Genomic DNA, 25,398 nt, shown 5'->3' on the forward strand with positions numbered 1-25,398 from the left:
TCCCAGGTTCAAGTGATTCTCCTGCCTCAGCCTCCTGAATAGCTGGGATTACAGGTGCACACCATCATGCTTGGCTAATTTTTGTATTTTTAGTAGGGACAGGGTTTCACCATGTTGGCCAGGCTGATCTTGAGCTCCTGACCTCAAGTGATCTGCCTGCCATGGCCTCCCAAAGTGCTGGGATTACAGATATGAGCCGCTGTGCCCGGACGAATGTAATTTTAAATAAGGTCAGGTCACACAAGTTGATGCTCCTCATTTAACTGAAATTTCTGAGTGCAGTAGCAAGTCCTCAGCATCTTATTCTCTCATTACACTTTGTATAAGCTCCATGACCCAGGGGAACAGAAAAGTACATAAGGCATAGTCAAAAACTAATCCCTAAATACAACTCATGGCACATTGCTAAGGTACCTAGAAGGACCCCCACTGAGGCTCTTCCCTGCTCAGTATACATATCTGGATGGTTAGCTAGGAAATGTCCCCATGATGGTACCAAAGAACCAGCATGGAACTGCTTCTGAGCTAGTTCTAGAGGCAGATGTAAGGCAGCAGCAGCAAAGTGCTAAAGGAAAAACAATCAAAGAAAGAAAATGTGGCAGGCCACGTTTACCCATGCAATACTTTTTTAAAAATGACAGAAATGTGCAAAGGAAGAGCCTTAGAAGAGTTTCATGATTTAAAACATTTCCAGTATATTGTTCAACACTTTTATGATATGCTACTTGCTATATGCAAGAATTAACTCATTTCGTCCTCACAGTAACTCTGTAAGTGGGTACTTTTATGACTATTTTATAGATGGGAAACCTGAGGCAAGTGGCTTGCTCAAGGTTTTTGACCAAGCAAAGATAAGGTTGCTCAAGTAGCTTGCCCAAGGTTGCTCAAGGTTACAACTCGTAAGTGAATAAGTTGAGATTTGAGCCCAGGCAGTCAGGCTTTGTATTTCATGCCATTAACCATGATGCTATGCTGCTTGCTATAGAAGACATCACACATCGTCTAGTGTTAGAAGAAGGTAAGTAACGATAACTATCATAACAATGGAAACTATTATTACTGAGCATTGACCACATGCCAGGGATAGAGGCATATAAATCCTATGAGAGACGTACTTTTAAATTCCCATTTTCAGTTGAGTAAACGGAGGCTTAGAGATGTTAACAACTTGTCTGAGGGCCCAGGGTTATTTAGTGTGAAATGGATCTGGATACCATGCCTGGCCAAAGGAAAGACAGATAGTGGTGGGTGTGGTTGACAGTGCTTACACATAACTTTCCTAACACTGGCCTGGATGGGGGGCATGGATGATGGGGAGGAAAGGTGTCCTGCCTTCATGGCAGTTGGCTTCATTCTGGGCACTCTGCATTGGTCCTAAAAATAATCCTAAATGTGACCAAGGGAGAGTTTTCCTATGATTTACTTATCTCTCTAAAATGTGTTACTGTAATCTTTCTGTGTAAAGAAGCTGAGCTCCAGCGGACAAATGACCCATTTGGCAGAGGTGTGAGGATTAGCTCTTTGATTTAGAGGTGTGAGGATTAGCTCTTTGATTTGAATTTGTCTATCAAGGTCCAAATTCTTTTTCAGAATTAATTTACATTCTAATCTCTGCAAGTAATTTAAAGGCATCCTCTAGCATTTTTATCCTTAAACTCATGAGTCTGATTTTTAGGAAGAAAAATGAAATACAATAGAAAACTTGTCATGCCAGCATGAGGACAAGAGAAATGCTAAATATAAGAAGTGACATTGTTTTGTGGGCTTTGCAAAAAATATGCAGGTTAGCTTTAAAAAATAAAAACAGCCAAACACATGCAAATAACATTTTCAAAGCTCTGCAGCACAAAGAAATCTACACATTTTGCCTTGGAAGACAGATGGCCCATAAATCCACGTAGAATCATCACAGTCAAGATGGGCAAACTGGACAATGTGTCTGCCAGCTTGCATGGACACCAGCCTCCTTCTACAGTGCCAAATGCCAATTAGGCAGGATCTGGCACTCAGATGTTTGGACGTCACTGGGATTAGGTGGTTGAGAATCCATTCATCATTGCTCAATCTTCACTTTTAATGCAATAATATCAGAGCATACTGGAACACTACCAGCCCAGTGGTTTAGCACCTCCTTAAATCACTTTTAAGCATAGCGCTGAAGAGCAATTTCTCCGCTCACATTTTTTTCCTGGTGCTGTGGCCCTTGCGAATTCTGCTAGATCAGCTCAGAGAAAGTAAGTGCAGATGGCATTAATATCCCATGGCTTACCAAAGTCTATTTGCCTATTTCAAGAAATAATCTAAATGTCCCCTTCTCAATTATCTTTGCCTGGGCACAAACTTTCCTATCACACAGGCCAACTAACTGTGCTTTTACACATTATATGAACTTTGCTGGCCTCTTTAATTATTTTACCATTTTTTTCCTATATCTGGAGTATGTTCTATGCCTGTTTTTGTGTGTTATTATTTTATCTTAAGTTGAAAAGTGTCATATATTCTTATTCCATCTTGATTGCAAAAACTGTGCTATTACCATAACTATGTGCAAATACAGCTCCAAGATATGGTGTGATAATGGCCCCTAAATGGCCATGTGCTCCTCTCAAAAGCTCCTGCAGATTAGCTCTTCAGGCAGTGATCACAGCTTTCTGTGTCCCTGCAGTTTCCCCTTTATTAAGTTGTACTATTTGATGTGGTTGTGTGTGAAAATTCTTAACAAAACGTCTTGATTTGATTTAGCACTTTCCCTTTTTAAAAATATTCTCACATCTGTGAGTTTGTTTACTCCTCATCATTCTATTTGGTAGGTGGAAAGCAGTTCTATTATTTAATATGACAGATAAGCAAACTTGTCCCAAGAGAGATTAAATAGTGTCTTTAAAATGACATAGAAAGATAAGAACAGAATCCAGATTAGAATCTTTCTCTCTTAAATGCAGTTTTTGAGCTGTGTTTGGAGCATGGATTTGTAGAGTACTGATTTATTGTTTAGAGTTAGAGGTTCTCAGAGGGTAGGAAACCAATTCCATTGCCTTTTATGAGTACACCATCAACAGTGCTTTATGGGAGGAGACCCTCCACAGTGGTTCCTGACCATAATGCAAAGGAGGAAAAATTTTCTAGCTCCTTCACCAGAATGTCATGTTCCTTGGTCGAATTGGACGTTGGCTTTCTAAGAGCAAAGACCATGGCCTTCACTTTGTTTATATCTCTTCCATAGCCTAGCATAAAGGCAGGCCCAGAATATTGTTTTCATTAATGCTTTCTGATGAGCTAGTTAGAACAAGTTATCTTTTAGTGCCCTAAATGCCACTTGTCTCTCATTTGGCCCTCTGTTCCGCAGCATAAAGCACAGCATGGAATGTCAGTTTTCTCTTTGGAAGCCTTCAGCACATCCTTCTCCACTGTACCGACTACAGAGGAGCTTGGACTACACTGAGAGACCCAAGAGGTGAAGAATAGTGCCTTTTCATTGTCTAACTCAAGGGCTAACACAGTAGCAAGACTTGAAAAACTGTTTGTTGAGTATATAAACCAATGAATAAGTCAAGAATAGCATGAATGCTTCCATTCAGGTCACAAATGCTACATTTTTAGACTTACCTCACAATAACTCTTTCTCAAACAGTATAACAAGTCAAATTACTGGACCATCCAAAGACTCAGTTTCCTCATTGTAAAATGGGAATAAAAATATGGACTTGAAGACTTGTCTGAGGTTTTGTACAAGAAAATTTGCAGGTAAAGAGCTTGGAGCAATTCTGGAAACTCCCCATAATGTAATAAACAAAACTTAACCCATTTCCTCCTAGTTTTCCTAGCACATAGTTGTTCAATAGGCATTTGCTAGATGAATGAATGGAAGTTCATTCATAAATGAGTGGATATTTGCTAGATGAATAAATGGAAGTAAATCACATTACATCTTGTTTTATAATTGTTTGTAATATTGGAATTTTCTCCTTGTAATTATAGGCTACTTGAGAGCAAATACTTTATCCTGATTTTGTTCCCCTTTCTAGTAGTTCATAAGTTAGATGGGTAATACACGATTGTTAGATTTGAGTGTCCGCACAACTTCATTAGGTATATGCTAGAATAAAGAAACGAGTTCAATAAGCATCAGGTGCTTTGAAGGATCTCTTTTTTTGACACGCTGGAGATTCTTGTTATAGCTGCAGAATGAAGTGGGAATATCCTTTTTATAGTACCATGAATATTGTTTTCCTGGTAATAATATCATAGCAGTCTGTATTGGTGCTCCAGGAGATACAGCTGGGCTGCACTTCTATCTGCATCTTTGCCTGATGGCTGGCTTAATGTGGTGCAGGCTGGAAGGGCCTAAGAATTAACACTTTCTAAGAGCATCCTCCAAGAAGGGCTGTGGTTGGGAATGATCGCCTTGACACAGAAGTTTTGTAAGCTGCTTTCTCTACCTCATTCACACTTCATACTGCCCTACTAGTACTTCTTTCAAATTCTATGCACTTGAATCTTCTTTCGGAGTTGGCCTCTGGGAAAACCCCCAACAAAGACATACAGCCACACTGTTCAGAAGCATTTTTGGGGCTCATTTTCTACATGTAAGGTAGAGTGCTTAGGTAAGAAGTTTGATTCTGTCCATCATTCTCGATTAACTATCCTGTTAAAATAACGCTATCCCTAGCCTGGAGATAATCCTTGCTGTCACAGCTGGTATCCTAGCGACTGCAGTGATTCAGAGTTAAGACAGACCCTCCATGCTAATACCATAAGAGATTAGTGAAATCCTTGGTCATTTTCTGCTTCCTAGCAGTATTCCCTGCTACGGTACATTTTTCAGCTTTTCTATTAAGGGTTAGGGTAGAAGGTCCATACCTTACTTAATCTGGTTTCCTTGTGGTTTGTTTTTTTTCTGCATCCCACCTGTTTCCCTCCAACGTATCTGTTGTATCACATCAACTATTGACAAGACACTGGATAATGCAGATATTAGGAGCCAAATGCCTGTGGCTCTGTGACCTCTCTGCCTCCCAACATGCTAAAACCTGCCAGGCTATTTTGACTGAGCCAGAGTCCCCCCAACATGCTCCTATCCCCTGCTGACAAGGGGAAAGGTGTACTAGCCAACAACTGTTAATGCTGTGTTCTGCTGGGAGGTCACATCTAGAGGGAGAGAAAGAAGCCATTCTCTGCTTTGTCCCAATAGCTCCCACATGAAATGGCAAGGCACCTCTGGAAGGTGTGATGAAGGAAAGAGGTTTTAACAAAACTTAGCAGACTATGGGGTCAATGTGGCTACCAAGCTCAATTCTCGATCCCATGGACTGGCAATTTGACTTTGCCTTTTACTATTTATATTTTTCCTGTCTGGTTATTTTCTGAACAAAGAACATTTCAGCTGTGAGTGGACAGGGCTGTGACTTTCTGGCCAGAGCTGTGGGACTGAGCAGACATTGAGGTCACTGAAAGAAAAGAAAAAAGAAACCGGATTCCTGGGCCAGGCCTTTGCCTTTCCTCAGGCCGAGGCTCTGCCTCCTGGGAAAAAAGGAAACATAGTAAGGGAAAGGAAAGCAAAGGGAGTTGCCAAGTCAACCAATGAACAATAGATCTATAATGACTGTCTTGAAAACAATTTTTTTTTTCATTCTTAGCCAATCTGAAATATTTCAGAGAAGTCTATGAACATACCAAACATGGAGTTAAGAAGAACTTGGAATGCACTTGGGGACAACAACGCTATTTTTCTGTAACCTTCCACAGAGACTGGAAAGTCAATAGATGGAATTTAAATGAGATCTCAATCAATAAAATCCTACAGTAGCTTTTCAGCAGCTTTTTCAGTGTAGTAACTTAATTAAGACATGAAAAACATTGGCTATGTCATATAGTTTTCCTCTGTTTTTGTCTTTTGGGAAAAAAATCTGTCTAATTTGTGTTGACTTCATTGATTCACTTTGGTTCTTCTTCCTCAACTACTACGTAGGTAATCTACATAAAATGACTTAAATGGATGACACCTTAATTATGAAGCAGATCTTTAAGCTAGTCAATATTTCCTTCAGAGGAGTGGTTTTTAAGCTGAGCATACTGAATATCCTGGGGTTTAGGCAGATGTCCCTGCAGAGAATGAGGTGAGTTAGAAGGGGAAAGAGTGGTAGGGCAACAGCCACCATCACTTGTATTCCAGGCTCCCCTTTATTCCACCAAAACAGCACCTTTGAAGGTTTTCCCTCTGTATTAGCCTTTCTCATGAGACGTTGTTAGAAGAAACAAAGGGTTGTATGTCTAGGACTAGGTTAGAAACCACTGATATAGAGATCAATCACTAACTTCTAAATGGTCTGTGTTGCATCTTTTTTTCTAAGTAAGTCCTGCTGGAGTGCCCATGTGGATGTCTGGAGTAGTGGGAAGAATTCTGCAATGGGACAAAAAAAAAATAGGGTCTTGGTCCCAACATTGCCATTTCTGCAAACTGCCTTTTCTAATAACCTGACAGTTGGGCTAAATGGCTAAGTCCTTTGTAGAAAAGAAATCTGTGATTTGAGTCTACTGGCCAGGGCTTCATGATTGGAAACAATGAAGACAATAACATGACAGGTTGGCAGGAATGATGAGACACAGCCTCTTTCCACTTTTCTCTCCCACAATGCTCAGCAACTCTAACCTTACCCATTCACTTTTGATTCTCTTAAGGGCATTTATAGAAAAGTTCTTGTCTTAGTTTGGGTTCTTCCAAAAACAGGGTCTGAATCAAGGATTTGAGTGCAAGTAGTTTTTTTGGGAGTTGACCCTAGGAAACAACAGTAAAGAAGAGAAGGGAGACAAGAAAGAAAGGCAGCTAATAAAGAGAAGGTTATCAAGCAGGTTATAGCTCTGGGCGATTACGGTTCAGTCTCACCAAGGAACTCTGGGAGAAAGCAGAGAATACACATCAGAACTTTGCAACCTAAAGGGCAATAAAGATGAGGTATTTATTCTTCAACTGCTCTGAGGCATGAAATCCCTGGGAATTGTAGCCTGGCTGTGGATGGACTGAGAGAAGGCCCTGGAGAGTTGCTAACCATGTAGGTGGCTGGGTTGGAACCATGAGTGCTAAGGGACATGGGAATAGCACAGGTGTCTGCTACATTGTTGGTCTCATCCCATTTTACAGATGAAGAACCTGAAGCACACACAAATAAAGTGTCTTGCCTGAGGTTTACTGGCTTCATCATGACACTCTGCCAGCCTTTCTCTTTAATTTAGGCATGTTTGATCTGGCAAAGTTGTACAATAGAGATTATAATCATCACATCATTAGTTTTATAACTTCTACCTAGTAAAGAGAAATGGTGCTGAAAGATCTGATTCAAAAAATCTACTAGGAAATTGAAGTGATAATGAAGTAAACAGTAAGAGTCAAGTGTACATCCCTACACTTATGACTATTATTCCACTTTAATAAAAAGATATAGAAAAGAATGATTGAGTCAGAAAGGACCACTGTGCACAGATATGCCATGCCATATTTTTAAAAGTTTCATTAATAAATGATTATACTTATCCTTAATTGTAGTACATTAAATAAGCCTGTTACATGAGAAACAGCAATGTTCAGGAATGCCTCAGCCCAAGGCTCTGAGTCTCACTTCTAGACTCATAAATGTTTTGAAATAATTGGCGTAAATGCCAATGATCACTTTTCATTAGTTCAGGTAAACAATGGTTTAGTGGGCAGCAATGAATATATGTATCTTTCTTACCACAAGCATCTCATTTAATTCTTCCAGAAATTATCTCCAGAAATCATTTCAAAGTTGAGAAAACTGGGGAGCAGGGCTGTCAAAGAAGTTAGATGGCTTTGTAAGGTCAAATAGAGTCACAATGAATGACTGACTTCTGACCCAGTTTTAGTGTAATCTACTCTTTTTATCTGCCCAGTGACCAGTCTTCCTTCCTCTAGGAAGCACGTCCTGGTTGAATTTTAGGGAACCATCTCTCTCCAACTGACAGTCCACGTGTTTTGTGCTTTAGGTAGTTGACCCTTTATGGGCTCTAGGGAGAGTCATGTAACTTAAGCCTGTCCATTTATTTTTAGCGCATCCTTCAGGACACTGTGATTCTAATTTAGAAGTGGCCTTGAGTGACCGAAGCCATGCTCTGGATTCTGGGACTTTCATTGGAACCATGAGTAAAAAGGATTTCTGTATACAAGAACTGGTAAGCTATAGGCTTGGAGCCGCTGGTGGCTGTCTTGTCATTGAGGAAAATCTGCCCAAGAGCTAAAGCCAGTATGAGAAAATGAAGAGAGATAAAGACAATTACTGATGACATGACTTGAGTTCTGGATATAGTCATGCCTGAAATCATTGACATCTTGACTTTTTGCCTATATGCACAAGTATATTTCTTTCTGTGCTTTAGTTTGAGTTACATTTATGCCATTTTTCAACTGGAGTCTCACCTAAAACTACAGGTTTCAAGTTTCCCAAGTCCAGTCTCTTTCTATCACTCTCGGTTTGTTTCTTGGTGTTGAAGATGAGAGAATATAGTTCAATTGTATAATACTTCAAATAAAACAATATCAAAAATGCAATAGGGTTTTTTTTTTCCTATTGATACAATCATTATTGGCTTAGGTCTATTTAAAGCAAAAAGAGAAAAACACTTGCTATGCCTGAACTTCTACAGCTTTGCTTAAAACCAAATTGCTTTGCCATTATAATTTTGAGCTCATTTCAACTATTAAACTATTAACTCAGTGAGTATTGATCACCAAAAGGAATTATATAGCTTCATTTTTATGATTTAATTACAACAAAGTGGGGAAGCTTTTATATAGTATACCTTACAAAAATTTAAGAGGAAGAACTGACGATAAAGGGAATGTAGTTTGAAACATCTGCTGATATTATAACCTGCTACATTAATTCAATTATTTAACAAACACTCATGTACACCTGCTCTTCACAGAATAAAAACATGTAAAAAAAATCACTGTTTTCTTTTGGTTTGGCAGTTTATTTAAGTAAATAAATGAAAATCTTTTAGTGTCACCAAAAGCCCAAATGCCAAAGCTGGCCATAGTTTAGCTGCCTAAAAGTGTGATATATGGAAATATGGCCTTTGTTTATAGATAAATCAGTCGAGGTCTGCATTCTGTTACCAAAGGTACCTATAGAGCTATTTTATTTTTCATGCTAATTTTATTCACTGCCTTTTGTCTGAAGAGTTTAAGTAATTGAAAAAATAACTCTGTTTTGGAGACACTGGTCTTGAAAGTAGGATATTCATGAACATTTTGTTTGGAAGAGGCAAGGGTCATTGTGTATTCCTGTGCCAAGAATATTTAAGTATACAGTGCAAACAACATGGAAAGGAAGAAACTTGCTGACTGGGGGTCATGGCATTTTTCAATGTGTGATTTTTACATGGTAAAAATAAACCAAACTCCAAGGAGAGTAGTATCCTCTGTGACAACATGCAAACTCTCTCTTTGCGGAACCCACACACATGACCCATTTGGCCTTAGGCTGCACAGAAACCCTCTGATTATTTATAACCAATATACGTATCTCCCAAAACAGAAGTTCCAGCATGGAAATGTGGCCAACATGCTAATTACAGCAGATCCTCAAAGGATCAAAGTCTATTGTCTCTTCTGGAGTTTCATTTCATATTTCCATATATCACACTTTTAGTCAGCTAAACTATGGTCGGCTTTGGCATTTGGGCTTTTGGTGACACAAAAAGATTTTCATTTAATTTTAAGTCTATCTTTTATGTGAAAATTACATAAAATGCACATAAAAGCTAAACAGCATATGTCAGGTTTCTCTATTATTTATTTGTTTAACACCTACTTTAAGACATGTTTTTTGATATCAGAGAATATGTGTGTGTACACACACACAACTATATGCTATGTGTATATGTTATATGTTCATTATATATGTTATATATATTTATATTCTATTATGTATATTATGTATGTATCTTAGGCTTAGCATTGTATAACAAGTATAGGCTATATGGAAGTGCCTTTCTCAGGTAAATAAGACTGAATTTCTGTATCAGCACTGAGATCAACACCAATTTAGTTAACACTTGGGTACATCTGCACGCAGTTAAGAAAACAGCAGAAGAATAAATTATGATGTAATATTAAACTTCCCTACTTATTTTCTTATGTGTTTACTGATACAAATATAACTACTTGACTAAAAGTTTAAAGTTTTGAAGTCTCTATCTCATCTCTGTTAAAATCAATTCAGCCCAAATATTATCTCTTCCATGAACTGTCCCCGACAGAAAGAAATCTCTTTATCTTCACGCTTACTGCACTTTATCTGTACTTCTTAGAGCTTTGCTACTTAGTGTGGGCCTTTGCTCAGCATCTTCTGTCTCAACCAGTAACTTGTTAGAAATGCGGAATCTCAAATCTGCATTTTAACAAGGGCTCAGGTGATTCAGGTGCACATTGGACTTCAAGAAGTAATATTTAGATATTATATTAATTAGAGAAATTAGATATTAATGATATTTAGAATATATATATATATATATTCTTTGAAGAGGTGTGCAAACCTCTAGGGGCATAGGGTTTATCTCTGGGTCCATTACTGTCTGTAGATTCTTGCCTTTCACTGAAGATTTGTTGAATGCTGAAGTTATGAATCAATTAAGGTAGGCTGGCTTGTAAGTTTGAGTTTGTAAGACTAGAACACTAGAGACTGTGTGTTTCCTCTAGTACTATTTGGCCACCTTTAAACAATGATAATAACAATTTGTGCTATTTACTGAATGACTATTGTGTGCTGAACTAAACATTAACAGACACAATCTCACTTTATCCTAGAACAAGGCAGCTATCATGAGTCCCTTTTTGTGTACATGCTGTAGAGCTGAAGTGACCCTACTAAGGTTTTTGTAATTTGACTTTTAACTCCTCAAGAGCTGAATTTCTTTCATATGGATTCTGGAGACGAAAGGGCTATAGATACTGCCAGCCAGAACTTCTGAACTGGTGCTGGAGTCCCCTGGGGTGACTAAGGATGCATGCTATATGGTAGCAGGTGACTGGCCCTTTAGGCACATTCCAGCTGTTGGACTCCAAAGCCCATGTCCTTCCCATGTGCTAGATAAGGCTTTAGGTAGAGATGGCATTAATGAAAATTTTTATGCACAGAGACCGCCAGGCAACATTCTTAAGTGACAAGTTGGGACACAAATGCTTCGTGTCACTGATTAGATCACACCTACAAGTCTACATTAAGGATTTCATCATAAGCAGGTGCATCTTCTAGGTGCTATGGGAAATAAAAGAAAGTTTAGGGCCCAGAAATCATGTGATCAAAATGGACAACGACACTGAGGAATGAAAACCAACACACTACACTTCCAAACATTGAGAAGAATTAATGTTTCTTCATCGCATTACACGGGCCCAGATTCTTCTTAGCAATTGCTTTGCAGGTATTATTTAATTGAAATTTACAATAAGAAAATCAAGAATTCTTCTGTCTTTAATTTTGAAGATGAAGTAATTAAGGCATAGAGAAATTACGTACCAAGGCTATATGACTAGTGAAGTGGATCTCAGCTTTGAAACTCAAAAGTGGAACCATTATTCTATGTTGCTTCTTTATACTGCTATTAAGGTTGATACAGAGGTTTTTGATCAATGGCATATTAAGGTATAAAAACAGATAAACTTGCTTTTAAAAATATTTAAATTTTTAAATATTTTGTATGCCTCTTTCTATTGTGAAATTCATAAAATGGCACGAAATAATTTTGCAAATGCTAGGAGACGTCATCTTAATTTCCATTGGAGTCAAAATGTTTTTTTCTAGGATTATAGCGTTTTATAGTAACCTATCACAGTTTTTTTCTCTTTGTGACCGCTACATCATCCAAGTCAGCAGAGAACGATGTATGGAGACATCAGATACCAGCTGAAGCTTGGGCCATCAGCAGTGTGGTATGAAGGAGGAAGAAAAGGAAAAAGCTTACATTTTAGAGTGCTTCACTGGTTTCACAAAAGCTTTGTGTTTTCCTAGTGTCGTGGACTAACTGGTTTTTAGAAGTGTTGGATTTGTTGTAACAATGTGTTAGTTATTTTTGGAGAAGTTTGGATTTTATAAGGGAACTGCTAAGCTACACAGGAAAAACCTCCAAGAAGATGTTCCTTTCTTCATGGTAAGAGGAAATCTAACTTCCTGTGTACTAGGGGAAAAAAGGGCAACCTATTTAAGTGAGATTGGAGGGGCAGACCTGGCCATGCCAAGACATGCTGTTGGATTAGTTGTTTCCTTTAACTAATCTCATCTTCACAGCAACAGTAAGAATGGTGACCACAACAAAGGCAAAGTGCTTCACCAAGAAAACAAATGAAAATTTAAAAATTGCATCTAAATATTCCCAACAAGTAGCATGTAGAATAAAATTAATAGATTTTACATTTATACTTCTTTTTTTCTTTGAGACAGAGTCTTGCTCTGTTGCCCAGGCTGGAGTGCGGTGGTGTAATCTCGGCTTGCTGCAACCTCCGACTCCTGGGTTCAAGCAATTCTCCTGCCTCAGTCTTTTGAGTAGCTGGGACTACAGGTGTGCTCTATCATGCTGGACTAATTTTTGCATTTTTAGTAGAGACAGGTTTTCACCATGTTGGCCAGGCTGGCCTGGAACTCTTGACCTCAAGTTATCCATCTGCCTCACCTCCAAAAATGTTGGAATTACAGGCATGAGACATAGCACCTGGCCCATTAATATTTCGTACTTTCATTTTCCATTTAGAGGACCAGTTCCAGATTAAATACAATGGGTTAAAAGAGTTAAAATTTACTTTTATGCTAATCATTCTTATTTATGACTATAAGTTTGCTAGAGTTATTTCTGTTACTTTAGAAACTGCCTGCATATTAACATATAATTGATTTCTTCTTAATAGTTGATTACATGTACTTTATTTTCCTCCCTATGGAATATCTAGGCAATTTGCAATAACATTAGTGATGACACACTAATTTTCTTGGTGAAGATATTTCAATCCAGATGAGAGTTAATCTTCGCAGTAGAAGATCTTGTTCAGGACAGTGCTGCCACATATAGTTGAAAATTTGCATCAATCGTATCTTCACGATCTTATTTTGTCAATTCATTTTCCCAGAATCAAAAATATAAATTTCTTAATAACTTCCAGGTAACTTAGAGCTGCCCTTGGAATATCAGTTTTTGGGTTGTTTTGTATCTATGACTATAAGTTTTTCTACACAGAAAGCTAAATTTTAGACTATTTCCCTAAGTAGAAAAATTTATCAGATAGTATATACTGGACAAAGAGAAGAGTCTCACTGACTAAATATTCTCTTTGGTTTTAGAGCTTTAGAAAAATCTGTTGGCAACTTCACAGAATTTTGTATAAAAAGGCCCAGAAGGGTAACCTAAAGATAACGAATTTCCTGTATGAGAAATATGCATTAAGTCACTGGGTGAATTTGAAACTAAACAAAGGATTAGACATTTTAAAAATATTTTACATGCATACATACATATAACAACAATGACAAAAAATCACACACCAAAGTTTAAAGAAAAACTTACTTCACTAAACCACCAAGTGATTTCAGACAGAAAGGAATGCCTCTGTAAACAGAGGAAACAAACCTAACAATCACCTGGTATCCCTAACTCCCAGGGTGTGACCACAGGCAATCAGAAACAAGAGCTTCCCTTTGGTGTGGGAGAAAGTACTGACCTTTTTTGGCAAGGCTGTTGTTGGGTTCATACTTCTCAATCAATACTTGGACTTGCTCTTGTTTTAGAGGTGGATAAAGTATTTCATTAAGCCGAGGATCTCGCTGCTTAAGGTTGATAAAATCCATCATCTGATCAACGGTAAGGTATGGTTTGCTTTTGGCACCACTAAAAACAATTAAAAACCGAGAAATAACAATTTTTTAAACTAAGTTTCCTTCATATATTTGCATTTAACTCTAGGGAAATAAAATCCTGCTATACTTGATAAGAAAATGCTATATTGAAACTCCTGTCTTGCCCTAAAAACACTGTGCTGCTCCACCATAATTTCTGTACTTCTATGGGCTACGAATATCTTGTGTGCAATTGCTACCACTAAAACCCAATGCTCTTGAAAAATACCAAATAGGTAAGAAAACTCACAGTAGAAAAACACTGCATCATGTGCATAAGATTGCACCACTCAACACTGAACACTTGTCTTTTGATTATGACAATAAATTTTTGGTTTGATCATCCAACTCCATATATATTTAATCATTTAAAGATGTATTTATTATCAACACTTTAAAAAAAGTAAACAACCTGTTTGAGCATTTTTTAAAAAATCACAGGCTTCAACAAGAGACTGTAACTCCTCAACATCGTGTTCAAACTTCCCATTTCAATCATATTGATTATCCAAAGACAAGTTCAATGGTACAAATGTTGCAGATGCTCAATAAATGTATGATGGCAATAAACAGCACAAAGCAAGAACATGCAATGTCATTTTCAGCAGTACTGTTTGCCTTTCATATGAAGAAGTCCTTATTTTGTTTACCACATTTTGGATTTTCTGTCACGTAGATTTCAGTATTTCAAGAAAGGTAAACTGCTACTTTCCCCATATTTGCCTTAGTGCTTTGGTTTCTTTCTTTTTCTTCCAGTCTATCAAAAAAAAGTAATGCCTTGATATAAGTTTATAATTTCTAACATAAAAGCAAATAATTCTTCAGCTGAGAGGATTCTTAGCAATCCAAACTTCTAATGTGACTAATGTGGCTCAGAGAGGTAAAATAACTGGTTCCCAATAGACAGTTCTTCCTGCTACATAAATCTATCTCCACTAAGCCAAGATGCCTCCTGTACGAGCCATAATCTTTCAACCACACAGAGTTATCTGAGCATACAAAAACAACTACCACCAGCAATATATCATGGCAAACTTCTACTCATTAAAAGCAGTGGTTGCTCCTCAGGGGAAAGATTGTGAGATCCTATCAAAAATATCACACAGGAATATTGCTTTTAGACATAGTGTATGATGTTCTTCCATCTCCAATTACCACTCAAAGTCCTGTTCTAGCCACCTGAGAATCAATGCAAGCTGAAAAGATGTGAGTGAAAATGTGTACTCTTACAATTCTGAAAAGATGTTATCAATTTCAGGTCGAGGGCAAAGGTTGTTCAGGAAAACTCTGAACACTTCTGGAGTGAAATCTTCTTGAGGTATTGAATCATTCTAGGAAATAAAACAACAGTCAGCAAATGGTCTTTTTCTTTCCCCAGCTTCCTCCCTCCCTGTTTTCTCTCTGTCTCTTCCCTCCCTTTTTTTCTTCCTCTCTCCCCCGTCTCCCTCTCTTTTTCTTTTCTTCTTGGAGGTCAGGGTAAACATTCAGAACACATCTATGTGGTCAACCATAGCATTCATTTGGACACTGGCTTTGGGGTTTGAAACCCTTTTTTTCTGGGGCTTTTTCAGTTTTATTTAAGCTTAAGAGTTTTCTCCTGCTAAAAGGATGTTAACACAATTTCCTACACACATTTCCTAAAGTAAATTAGACCTAGGAAAGATAATGTGTTTGGCACAATTATTTTTAGTTTTTTTTACTTGAACCTTTTTTTTTTTTAAAGTAATGACCACACAGACAGACATAGTCAAAATAAAAACATAAATTCTAATTTTGTGTCATTTTTTTCAGACAATTTTCCCTCTGGTTTAAATAATCTGATAAGTTATAAAACAGTTTTCATAAGTAGGACAGCACCCGTCATTATTTTTCACTGATTGCTCCCGATCCTAATGTTTAGGAAGCAAGTCATTGGTATAAAAAGCCACTTCTATGACTTATTTTTCTGTTTGGTTGGGCTGCCATGGAAACCGGAAGCATGTATTCAAGACTTTGTTAACAGGAAGGACATTTTTCATACAGTCTTCCTATTTCAGGTATGTGTTAATGTGATTATTTTTATTTTTCAAGCCCTTAAACAAAAGAACACACCCTTCCTTTTACCATTTTCATATGTTTTGAAATGTACAGTTATACAAATGTCTAAAAATTATTGTCTGAAGTTGTTCACCACTTCTAGACAAATAAGAGGACTTAGCTCACCACTTGGCAGGTAGCAGAAGATTCGTATTTGTGAAATGAATGAATGAAGTAATATTTCCTTTATTAAATCCATTTATAGAGATAGAAAAATCTATTTTGCAAAACAGAATTTTCTGACAACCAAACAATACATGAATTATTATATAAACAACACATGAATGGTACAATGTGTTGTACCATTATAACTTAGGATACTTGGGCACAAACTTTGAAATAATAAGCACAAGTGGTCAAATCTAAGAGCAGTGGGGACTTCTTGTGAATTGTTTTATTAGTATTTTGCCATTCATAAAATGGGAACAAGTATAATCTGCAAGCAGTTTTCCAAAATTCCACTTGATTTACAGAAAGAGAGAAATCTCTTTAGCTGGAGAGTGCACATTTTACAGTGTCACCCTCTCTCTGATTTGGACACCTAGAGCTCTGTACATAGTTTCAAAAAATGAGAATGACTGTATCCACTTTACTCACGGTCTGTGAGACAGAGGGAAGAGAAATATTTAAAATCTTTCTTGAGTAAGAAAATGCTCAGTGTCGCTGCTGGCCAACTCAAGTGCCTCCAGCTTTACTGGATTTTATGAACCCCATGCGTGATTTCCTATTTTCCCTACTAAATAGAGTTCACCTCACTTCCCCCTCCACCAACCTCACCCAACATACGCATAAATTGATTTGATCTAAGGATATCAATAATTGTCATCCTTCACTTACTGATTTCTTTTTTTCTTCCTTCCCATCTTAGTTTATAACCTTTTTCCTCTGGAAAGCCTTGCCTGCTTTGAACTGGGTTTTGTCTTCCAATTGTGCACATGTCACACCTTGCATGTCTCACTTTTCAACACTCAATGTATTGTGCTCCCAGCTATACAATTCTCTCTATTCTTTGCTAATCTGCAGATGTACACAAGCTAGGACATGTGTGTTGTCTGTTAACTGCTCTATTTCCAGTGTGCCACATATAATAGGTACAAATAAATATTTACTAAATTAATGAATATAATTTATTGAAAATTGTGGAGAAATTGATAGCGAGCACTCATGTGCTGTTATTTCCTTTGAAATATCAGGTTTAACTAACATAATTTACATAAGAGTCCTGACACATAATTTGATAGAACAATATACTTTGCTAAAATCTTACCATTGTTTATGTACCAGCTGTGAATTAGGAGGGTCAAATTAATGAGATAATCTGAATAAACACAACATTATTTTCATTGCCAGTTGGATGTTAGCATATTGAAAAATGAAAAAATTTCAATATAGCTGATTTTCTTTGTCTTATTTTTCTCTTGCCCAACTTAACCGATGAGGATACCCCAAAGTCTTTGGGGTTAGTAGGTGAAAACAGGAGAAAAAGTGTTCGGTAGAGAGGCGTTAACATAAGCAAGCATTATTGAAAACAAAAATGAAAGGGTATAGGGGAGATATTTAGGTAAAAGCTATGGATAATTCTTAATTCCTTGCATTTTAAACAAGACTGAAATTCACAAACCTTATTCACATACTTTCCATTTCCCGATCTCACAACTTGGTGAAGTAAATGGTACAGATTCATTTTTCCTTTAGTCTAGTAGGAAATGCAAGGTCTAATACTCTAAAGACCATGCCCAATATTCAAATATTCCTCTGTGAACCCTTCCTGACCATGTCACCTAGACATGACACTAGTTTTTCTTTGTGTTCACAGTCTCCCTTTATATATCTTTGTTATTGCATTCATTCCGCAGCTTTTAAAAATTTTTATATTTCTGATTTTCTACTGAACTATGAGCTTTTGAGTGACCAGACAATCTCTTATTTAATTCCTTTGTGTTCTCAGCATGGTGCCTGACATATAACAGATACCTAATTGGTGTTTGCTGGATGAACCCAGGAGATGATACCAGACCTTAGGTCTTCCCTTTTAATCCAGGACTTGGTCCATCACATCAGGCATCCAATACAAAACACACTCTCAGTGGTTACTTGCTGTTTGACCTTTTTGAAGGGCGACTTAAGAAGGCTAGTATAATCTAAATTAGTAATCTGAACCAGGCCCATTTATATTTATATTACTTTTCAGAAACTGAAAAGTATTGGTAAACTTGAAAAAATGGAATTGTTTCAATACCATGCTTATATACAAGGACTCTCAAAAGGGAATTTTTTTCTTAAAACTATCTTGGTGATAGTACTGGTAGCATTTGGATTTCTAGATTCCATAGACCCGGTAATGTCATATCCAAATGCCAAATAAAGAAAAGATCTCCCCAGTATATACATATGAAAAATATTCAAAATGAAAATAAAAATTAGCACTTAGAGTATATCAAATATAGCTCTATGAGCTTTACTTGAATATTTTCATGTAATCCCCTCAACTCTATGCAGTTGGCATTATTACTGTACTACTTTTATAGGTAGGAACACTCAGGCCCTAGGAGGTTACAAAACTTCTCTAAGGACCTGGATGAGCAAATGGGTGTGATGGGGTAACAATGACTATATTCTGAATCTGAGTTGCTTAATTCTATACCTTATGCTAAAAACCAGTACACTAAATATTCTATTAGTTTTGAGATGGGGGTTTGCAACTAATTATATGAGGAAGGGTACTTAAATTTCAGAAAATATTATTTCAAAATATATTAATTCACTGAAGCAAGCTGATGGACAATTTCCCAGTAAATTCAGAAAATCAACATATTGTCAACATTTGCATTCTGAAACTTTAAATAAAATGTTGAATTAACCATGGAATACATGAAATAACTACAAGTAAATGACTCATAATAAACTAAATACTTAATGTAGTTTTAAAGTAGAATTTTGATATTACTGATTTGAAGAATCACAAGGACAAAAATGATTGTTTCTGATTTATATTCAGTATGTAAGGCATAGAAGAAAGGCAACATACTACAGTTACACAAGAAGTTATTTTATACATTTTATTCATAGTATTCTTTAGTAAAATTTATAGTATTCTTCAAATTTAAAATAATTAATCTTTGTATTACATGTGTGCCCATCAACTAAAGTAAACTTTATTATTTGAAACAAATACATGGGTTTATTCCTTGTCTTCTTCGTTAAAATGCAACTCCATATGCCAGTGCCATGGTACGACTGCTATACAATTCCAAATGTCACTGAGCTCTTTTCAAGTTAATAAGCCTTAAATCAAGGGAATTTGGTGCAAATAAACTATTTTCAGTTCTCAGAAAGTTTGTGGGTAAAGTGGTAATTTTTTTGAATATGGAACAGTTTTCAAAGGTCTCAATGGAAAATATGTTTGGGTGGTTAACAGAAGGACAGAAATTGCTTTGTTTCTTTTTTTGGATACAGGATTACTTTTGAACAATTAGGGTAACTTCAGGCTAGCAACTGTAATCTCTAAAGGAGCAACACCTTCTAAAGAAATGTGTTATTCCAGTGGATCATGTTGGCCAGGATACAAATTCAAGTGCCGTAATTTTCCCTAACAGTGTGTACAAATACCATGTTTTTAAAAAAACTCAACAGGATATCCACTGTGTTTCTGGGAATATATCTATTTACAGAGCACAATTCAATCTAGTTGAAATGTCTATTGGCTACAAAATATGCTTCCATTTATGCAGAACCATCTACAATTTATATAAGCCTTTTCTTCTGTGGCTTGTTTAAAATACTTCTTGTCAATATGGCCAAAATTTTTTGCTAATTTGTGGATATTTTCTACAGTCATTGTTATGTAGAAATGAAATTACACAGAGATTTTAAACAGAGTTTTGATTCATCATAGTCAGTTCACGGAAACATTTATTTCCTAGTTCTGAAGCTGTCTTTGGTTTTCAGATATTCTAAAAACATTCTAATTCTGCAAGTCATTCAAGTAAATTATACTTTGAATAATAATCTTTCAAAGTTTTAGGATACAGATTGTTTTTAAAGTATCTTTAACTTCAGGTAATTGTCATTACATTTAATTTGTTAAAGATAACTTTTTCCAATTTAAACATAACTCTTGTTATTTGAATCTCATTTTCCTTTTAAATTTGTCTGCAGTTGACATTGGTCTGAAAGTTGGAACATATAACATAGTAGCTTACTGAATTTATATTTATCGACTGAATGGCTAGAATCCAATTGTTTAGAAAATTACAATTTATGGGAAATTGGTTGATGCATTTAATTTTCTATTCCTTCTTTCCCTTAGCTGGATTCATAAGTTAAATATTTTGATCATTATATTTTACCACACTTTATCCAGAAAAGATAAAATCAGAAGTGATTGCATAGGAAAAAAAATTATTTGCATGTCTTTGTAAATCCATCTCTCATGTTTTCTCTTTATGCTTGAATGCAGTGGTCTTCTCTCAGTTACTCAAACCCAATAGGGAAATTAATTCCAGCCTCAGGGATTTGCATACATTGTTTTCATTTTCTGAAATGAGCTTCCCTTCTTTTCAATAGTAGTTCTCCAGTCTTTCTTTTTATAGCACTTCCCCTGGTTTACAAATGCATTTGTTGAGTTTCCCCAGAAGACTGTATGGTCCTTGAACCCTTGAGTTTTATTTTGTTCACCACCATATTCTCAATATCTATGGGCACATAGTAAAATCTCAAGAAATACTTTGTTGAAGTCAGGGACAGTACTGTAATTGTTATATTTTTCCTAATGCAAAGCATCTAACAAAAAAGCAGTTTGAAGCATTTTATTTTGTTTTATAAAATGAAGGTGAAAATGTTTTGAGGGAGTCTTTCCACAACTCTGTTCAGTTTTTGCAGTCTCATTAGCTTTTTCCCCCTGTAGAAGGAAGGTGATAGTGGAGAGGTGCTCTTATTTTTTTCTTGGAACCTACCAAAGTTGTTAATGAACTTTGTTTTTTGAAAAGTCTTCACAACAATAGTTGGCTGCTAAATTCAATCATAGCACTCAATACTTTTATAATTCAATCATAAGTTTAAGAATGGCCTTACAACCCAATTCAGTGCAACTTGAATATCGCTGGCACATTTCGAAGGACTCAAAGGTTCTTTTTATAAAGTCAGTGTTATCCTTAAGTAAATGCTTCCTTGTTGCTTAGATACTAAGATAAAAATAATTTGCAATAGAAAAGAGAGTTCTGCATAAGAAAAAGTTTTATACAATGAACTTCCAGAAACAATAGTAACAAATCATTTTAGAGACAGTGATGTAGACATTAATCAAAATGAAGGCAAATTATTTTATTTGAGGTGGTTAATGTATATGACGTATCTTGTATATGTGAGGCATAAAAACAAAAAGCGTGTTACATGCCTGTCCTCTGACCAACTTTACCACCGTATGAGCAAAGTAGGTGTTACCCAAATTGTTTTGATGCTACATCCCTCTCAGTAAAAACTTTCTAAGCACAGCTTTGTAAAGTATGTAAGTATATTGATTTATAAACACATAGTACCATACTAATTGCTTATGTAGCTTATAAATTATAAAACTAAACATTGGGGTTATAAGAGTGAAAAAAGTCCTCACCAGAATTTTGGCTGTTTCCAGCCAGCTCTGTAAACTTTTTTCAGCAGCTATCTATTACCCAGTTCCAAAACTGCTTCTACATCTTCAGATATTTGTTATCAGCAAAAATCCCACCTTTTGGTACCAATTTTCAGTTTTGGTCTGTTTTCTGATGCATATTACAGAATATTTGAAACTGTGTAACATATAGGAATCAAAACGTATTTCCTACAGTTACAAAGGCTGGGAAGTCCACTGTTGAGAGGGCACATCTGGGAAAAGACTTCTTGCTAGTGGGGACTCTCCACTTGCTAGGTAGCACAGGGAATCAAACGGTGAGGGGGCGGAGCATGCTAGCGCAGGTCTGTTTTCCTCTTTTTATAAAGCCACCAGTTCCCCTCCCATGATAATCCATTAATCTATTAACCCATTAATCATGGAGGCTCTTAATTTCCTCTTAAAAGCCCTATCTCTCAAAACTGTCACATTGGGGATTAAGTTGCAACCTGAGTTTTGGAGGGGATGAACATTCAAACTATAGCGTAACACTACATGCTTACCCTTGAAGATGGAAGACTACAAGCCTCTAAAGCAGTTTCAACTCGCTTCCGGTCTGCTGAAAACAAGCGATATATACTGTGAAGTGAAAACAAAGAAGAGAGGTTTAAATGGCATATGAATTACAACACTAATAGATAATTCCAAACTCAAAATATTCCATTTGGTCAAATGTATTTATTATTTATATTTAACGAACTAAAAAACAACGATTCCTCCATGCATTTGCATCTGTCTTCAGAACGAGCAACCTGTGTGCTTTTTAAAATTAAGGTATCTAGTATAAAGTAAATATATTAGGGCTATGGTGCTGACCCAATTAAAAATATCACATTACATAATCTCTAATATTAAGCATTAACATAAACATCCATATTAATTTTGTTCCCTTGCTACTACTAACCATTGCCCCAACGTGTACCTTGCATTATTAATAAATTTATTCTTAAATTTTTATTTTTTTTAAATGAATTCCCTTTTTTATTTTTATTTGTTTATTTTTTTTTTAGATACAGGATTTCACTGTGTTGCCCAGGCTGGAGTGCAGTGGCATGATCCCAGCTTACTGCAGTCTCCACTTCCCATGCTCAAGTGATCCTCCTGCCTCAGCCTCCCTAGTAGCTAGAATTACAGGCATGTGCCATCACACCTGGTTAATTTTTAAAAATTTTGCAAAGATAGAGTTTCGCTATGTTGCCTATGCTGCTCTCAGAATCCTGGCCTTAAGCAATCCTTCTGTCTTGACCTTCCAAAGCACTGGGATTACTTGCATGAGCCACTGTGCCTGGTTTAATTTGTTTATCTGCAGAAGCTTTCTAGCAGTCTGTCAAAAGTTAAAGACTTTTGGCCAAATATGACCTAGAGGTAGACTTTTTTTGTTAGTAATCTCCTTTAGACAAGGTTTGCTCTTTGCTTTTTCTTCCTCCTCCTGACCTGTTTTAGCATCTGAGGTTGCAATCCCCGCTTGAGGGCTACAGTCATGTTGGTAGAAAGAAGCCTGAGGTCAGCCAATTTCTACTCCTAGAATAGATCTGAACCTCAGATGGCCTTTTGGGCTTAGTAGCAAGGTTCCCTCCACTTCCTCCACCCGCTTCCTGCTTTGGTAATTCTTGAAAATGATGCCAGAGAAAAGGGAAGCCCCAGGGAGATGTCTATGAGGAAAGCAGCTGCACTGCCACGAGACATGTATGAGGGAGGATGGGGCTACCACGCATTTCCACACTCCCACTTAGGCTGCTGGAGAAACAAAACAGAGCCATGGCACGAATTCAGATCTTTGAAGAAAATAAAATGAATAATGAGAAACGCTCAGGAAGCTTACTTTTTGAGAGGAATACGCCCTTCTGGAGTGACTTGCAGCTTAAGTTTAGTATAGCTGTTGGAGAAGCAGAAAAACAATGGTTTGATTTTTTAAAAAAAGCTTTTTTTCCTGAAGAATAAAATACATTTAAAAAGACCCATGCCTTTGTACAGTTCGCTGAATTTCCTAAAATTGCCCAAGTCTCCACAGATTGGCACCCAGATTAAGAAATAGAATATTGTCACTTTAGCAGCATTCCAGAAGTCCTTCCCAAACCCCCCTGCCAAAGGGAAATGTTATCTTAACTACAAATACCATAGATTACTTTTGAACCTTACATAAATGGAATCATACTCTTGTGTTTGGCTTCTTTCACTCATTATTATGTTTCTGAGCCCTAACCATATTTTGCTTATCATTTGCTTACATATTCATTGTCAGAATGAGAACTCTAGGTCACTGCTGATGAATGCATACATTAGGAATTCTACTTCAGGAAGCTGCACACATTAAGGCCCAGCAATCCCAAAGCTAGATGTGCACAACAAAAATATTAATAATATGTTCACCAAAAGACATGTCGATAGTAGCTATTCATAGGGAGGCATCTTTCTGGAATAGACATTGGTAGTAGAGATTGATTAGCCAACTAGCAATAACATGCTATGTTTCAGATAAAACACGTTATTTACCCCTGTCTCCTTTGACTAGCATTGCATGGAAGAACAAATCTTCCAGAAACATTGCCTGGAAAACATGTTCTAGAAGAAGGATGATAAAATCAAAGACAGGATAAAAAGAAGGAGGAGGAAGGGAAGGGAACAGGTAGAAGCATGAAGGAAGAGTCCTTAAGGTAACAAGCTTAGGAGAGAAGGCAATCCTACAAAAAAGCTCTTAAATGAAGGCTTGTGAGTTATTTGACTAAAAGCCAAAGAATTCACAGAAGAATAAAAAAGGAAGGTGGCTGAGGTATTAGGTCTGGAATGATGGGTATGTCTTACATAAGAAGAGGGAAGAGAGAACAAAACAGAGGACCACCTATTAATGTTTCCACTTGTGGTTTTGATTTAAAGACTTCCTAACCTCCTGAGCAGCCCCAGCTTCCAAAATGAACACAACCAGCTTTCCTTGCTGCTCATCATGCCTAAGTCATTATTTTCCTTGGTCAAACAATTTTTAGAAAGGCTTGGAAATTCCAGAGTGATCTGGCCATTTGTTTTGCTTTTCCTTACTTATTTTCCTTCTTCTCTTTCCTTTAGATACTTTCTCTTTTCTTACTAATACTTGCTGGGATCATCTACATGAGATGGAATCAGGACATCAGCCTATTGATTTAAGTACATAGTCAGGAAGTAATTGTAGCATCTATCAGACATCTGTAACCCTAGAGAAATGAGAAACATATCCTGTTCCTCAGATTAATAATTGAGAGGACACAGGCAGATGTAGAAGCAGAAGATTATCTGAAATTAATAATTTTTAGTTCTGAGCACAGCTGCCAGGATTTGGAAGTGTCTCTGTGTTGTGTCAAAAGCACTGACATTCATGCGAGCTCAGCCAAGGTGTAACATCGATGTGCAGCTTGGAGGAAAACTGATCTTTCTTGGAAGTCTTCCAATTCTGAACAGGGGAGGTATCAGTTCTCTAGCAAATCCCAAAAGAAAATTTATGTTTATCAATGTGAGAAGGTGGTGCAGCATAAACTAAAGACTCACAAAGGAGAAAGGAAACTGACTTAGAAGAATCAATGCCCTTAGCAATAAGATTAGAGTTACTTACGCTTTTTCCAGAAATGAATCCCTGGACATGTTTTGGGCCAGCAGGTTTGTTGCCAAACTGAAAACCTCATTTGTCCATTCCTGAAAAATGTAAATCACACTTGCATTAGCTTAAATGCTGAACAGTCATTAGACACATGCTTTTAGCTTGGCTTCCAGGAAGACACATTACTTCAATGTGTATCCCAAAGGTGTTTT

At 36.8% G+C, this 25,398-nt stretch overlaps 1 protein-coding gene across 2 annotated transcripts in view; it reads right to left on the reverse strand.

Moving 5' to 3' along the window:
- PLCB1 (phospholipase C beta 1) overlaps window positions 1-25,398 on the reverse strand; it is a 757,711-nt gene that overhangs the window by 223,805 nt on the left and 508,508 nt on the right. For both annotated transcript variants that reach the window (XM_032295662.1, XM_032295663.1), the window contains exons 5-9: window positions 25,202-25,281; window positions 23,444-23,497; window positions 22,125-22,200; window positions 15,129-15,229; window positions 13,724-13,890 (exon numbers count right to left, since the gene is read on the reverse strand). In XM_032295662.1, coding sequence (XP_032151553.1) covers window positions 13,724-13,890; window positions 15,129-15,229; window positions 22,125-22,200; window positions 23,444-23,497; window positions 25,202-25,281 — 478 coding nt within the window. The remainder of the gene's footprint in view (window positions 1-13,723; window positions 13,891-15,128; window positions 15,230-22,124; window positions 22,201-23,443; window positions 23,498-25,201; window positions 25,282-25,398) is intronic.

The sequence above is a fragment of the Sapajus apella genome, unplaced genomic scaffold, assembly GCF_009761245.1.
Source record: "Sapajus apella isolate SASKATOON/1434 unplaced genomic scaffold, GSC_monkey_1.0 scaffold33, whole genome shotgun sequence".
NCBI lineage: Eukaryota > Metazoa > Chordata > Mammalia > Primates > Cebidae > Sapajus > Sapajus apella.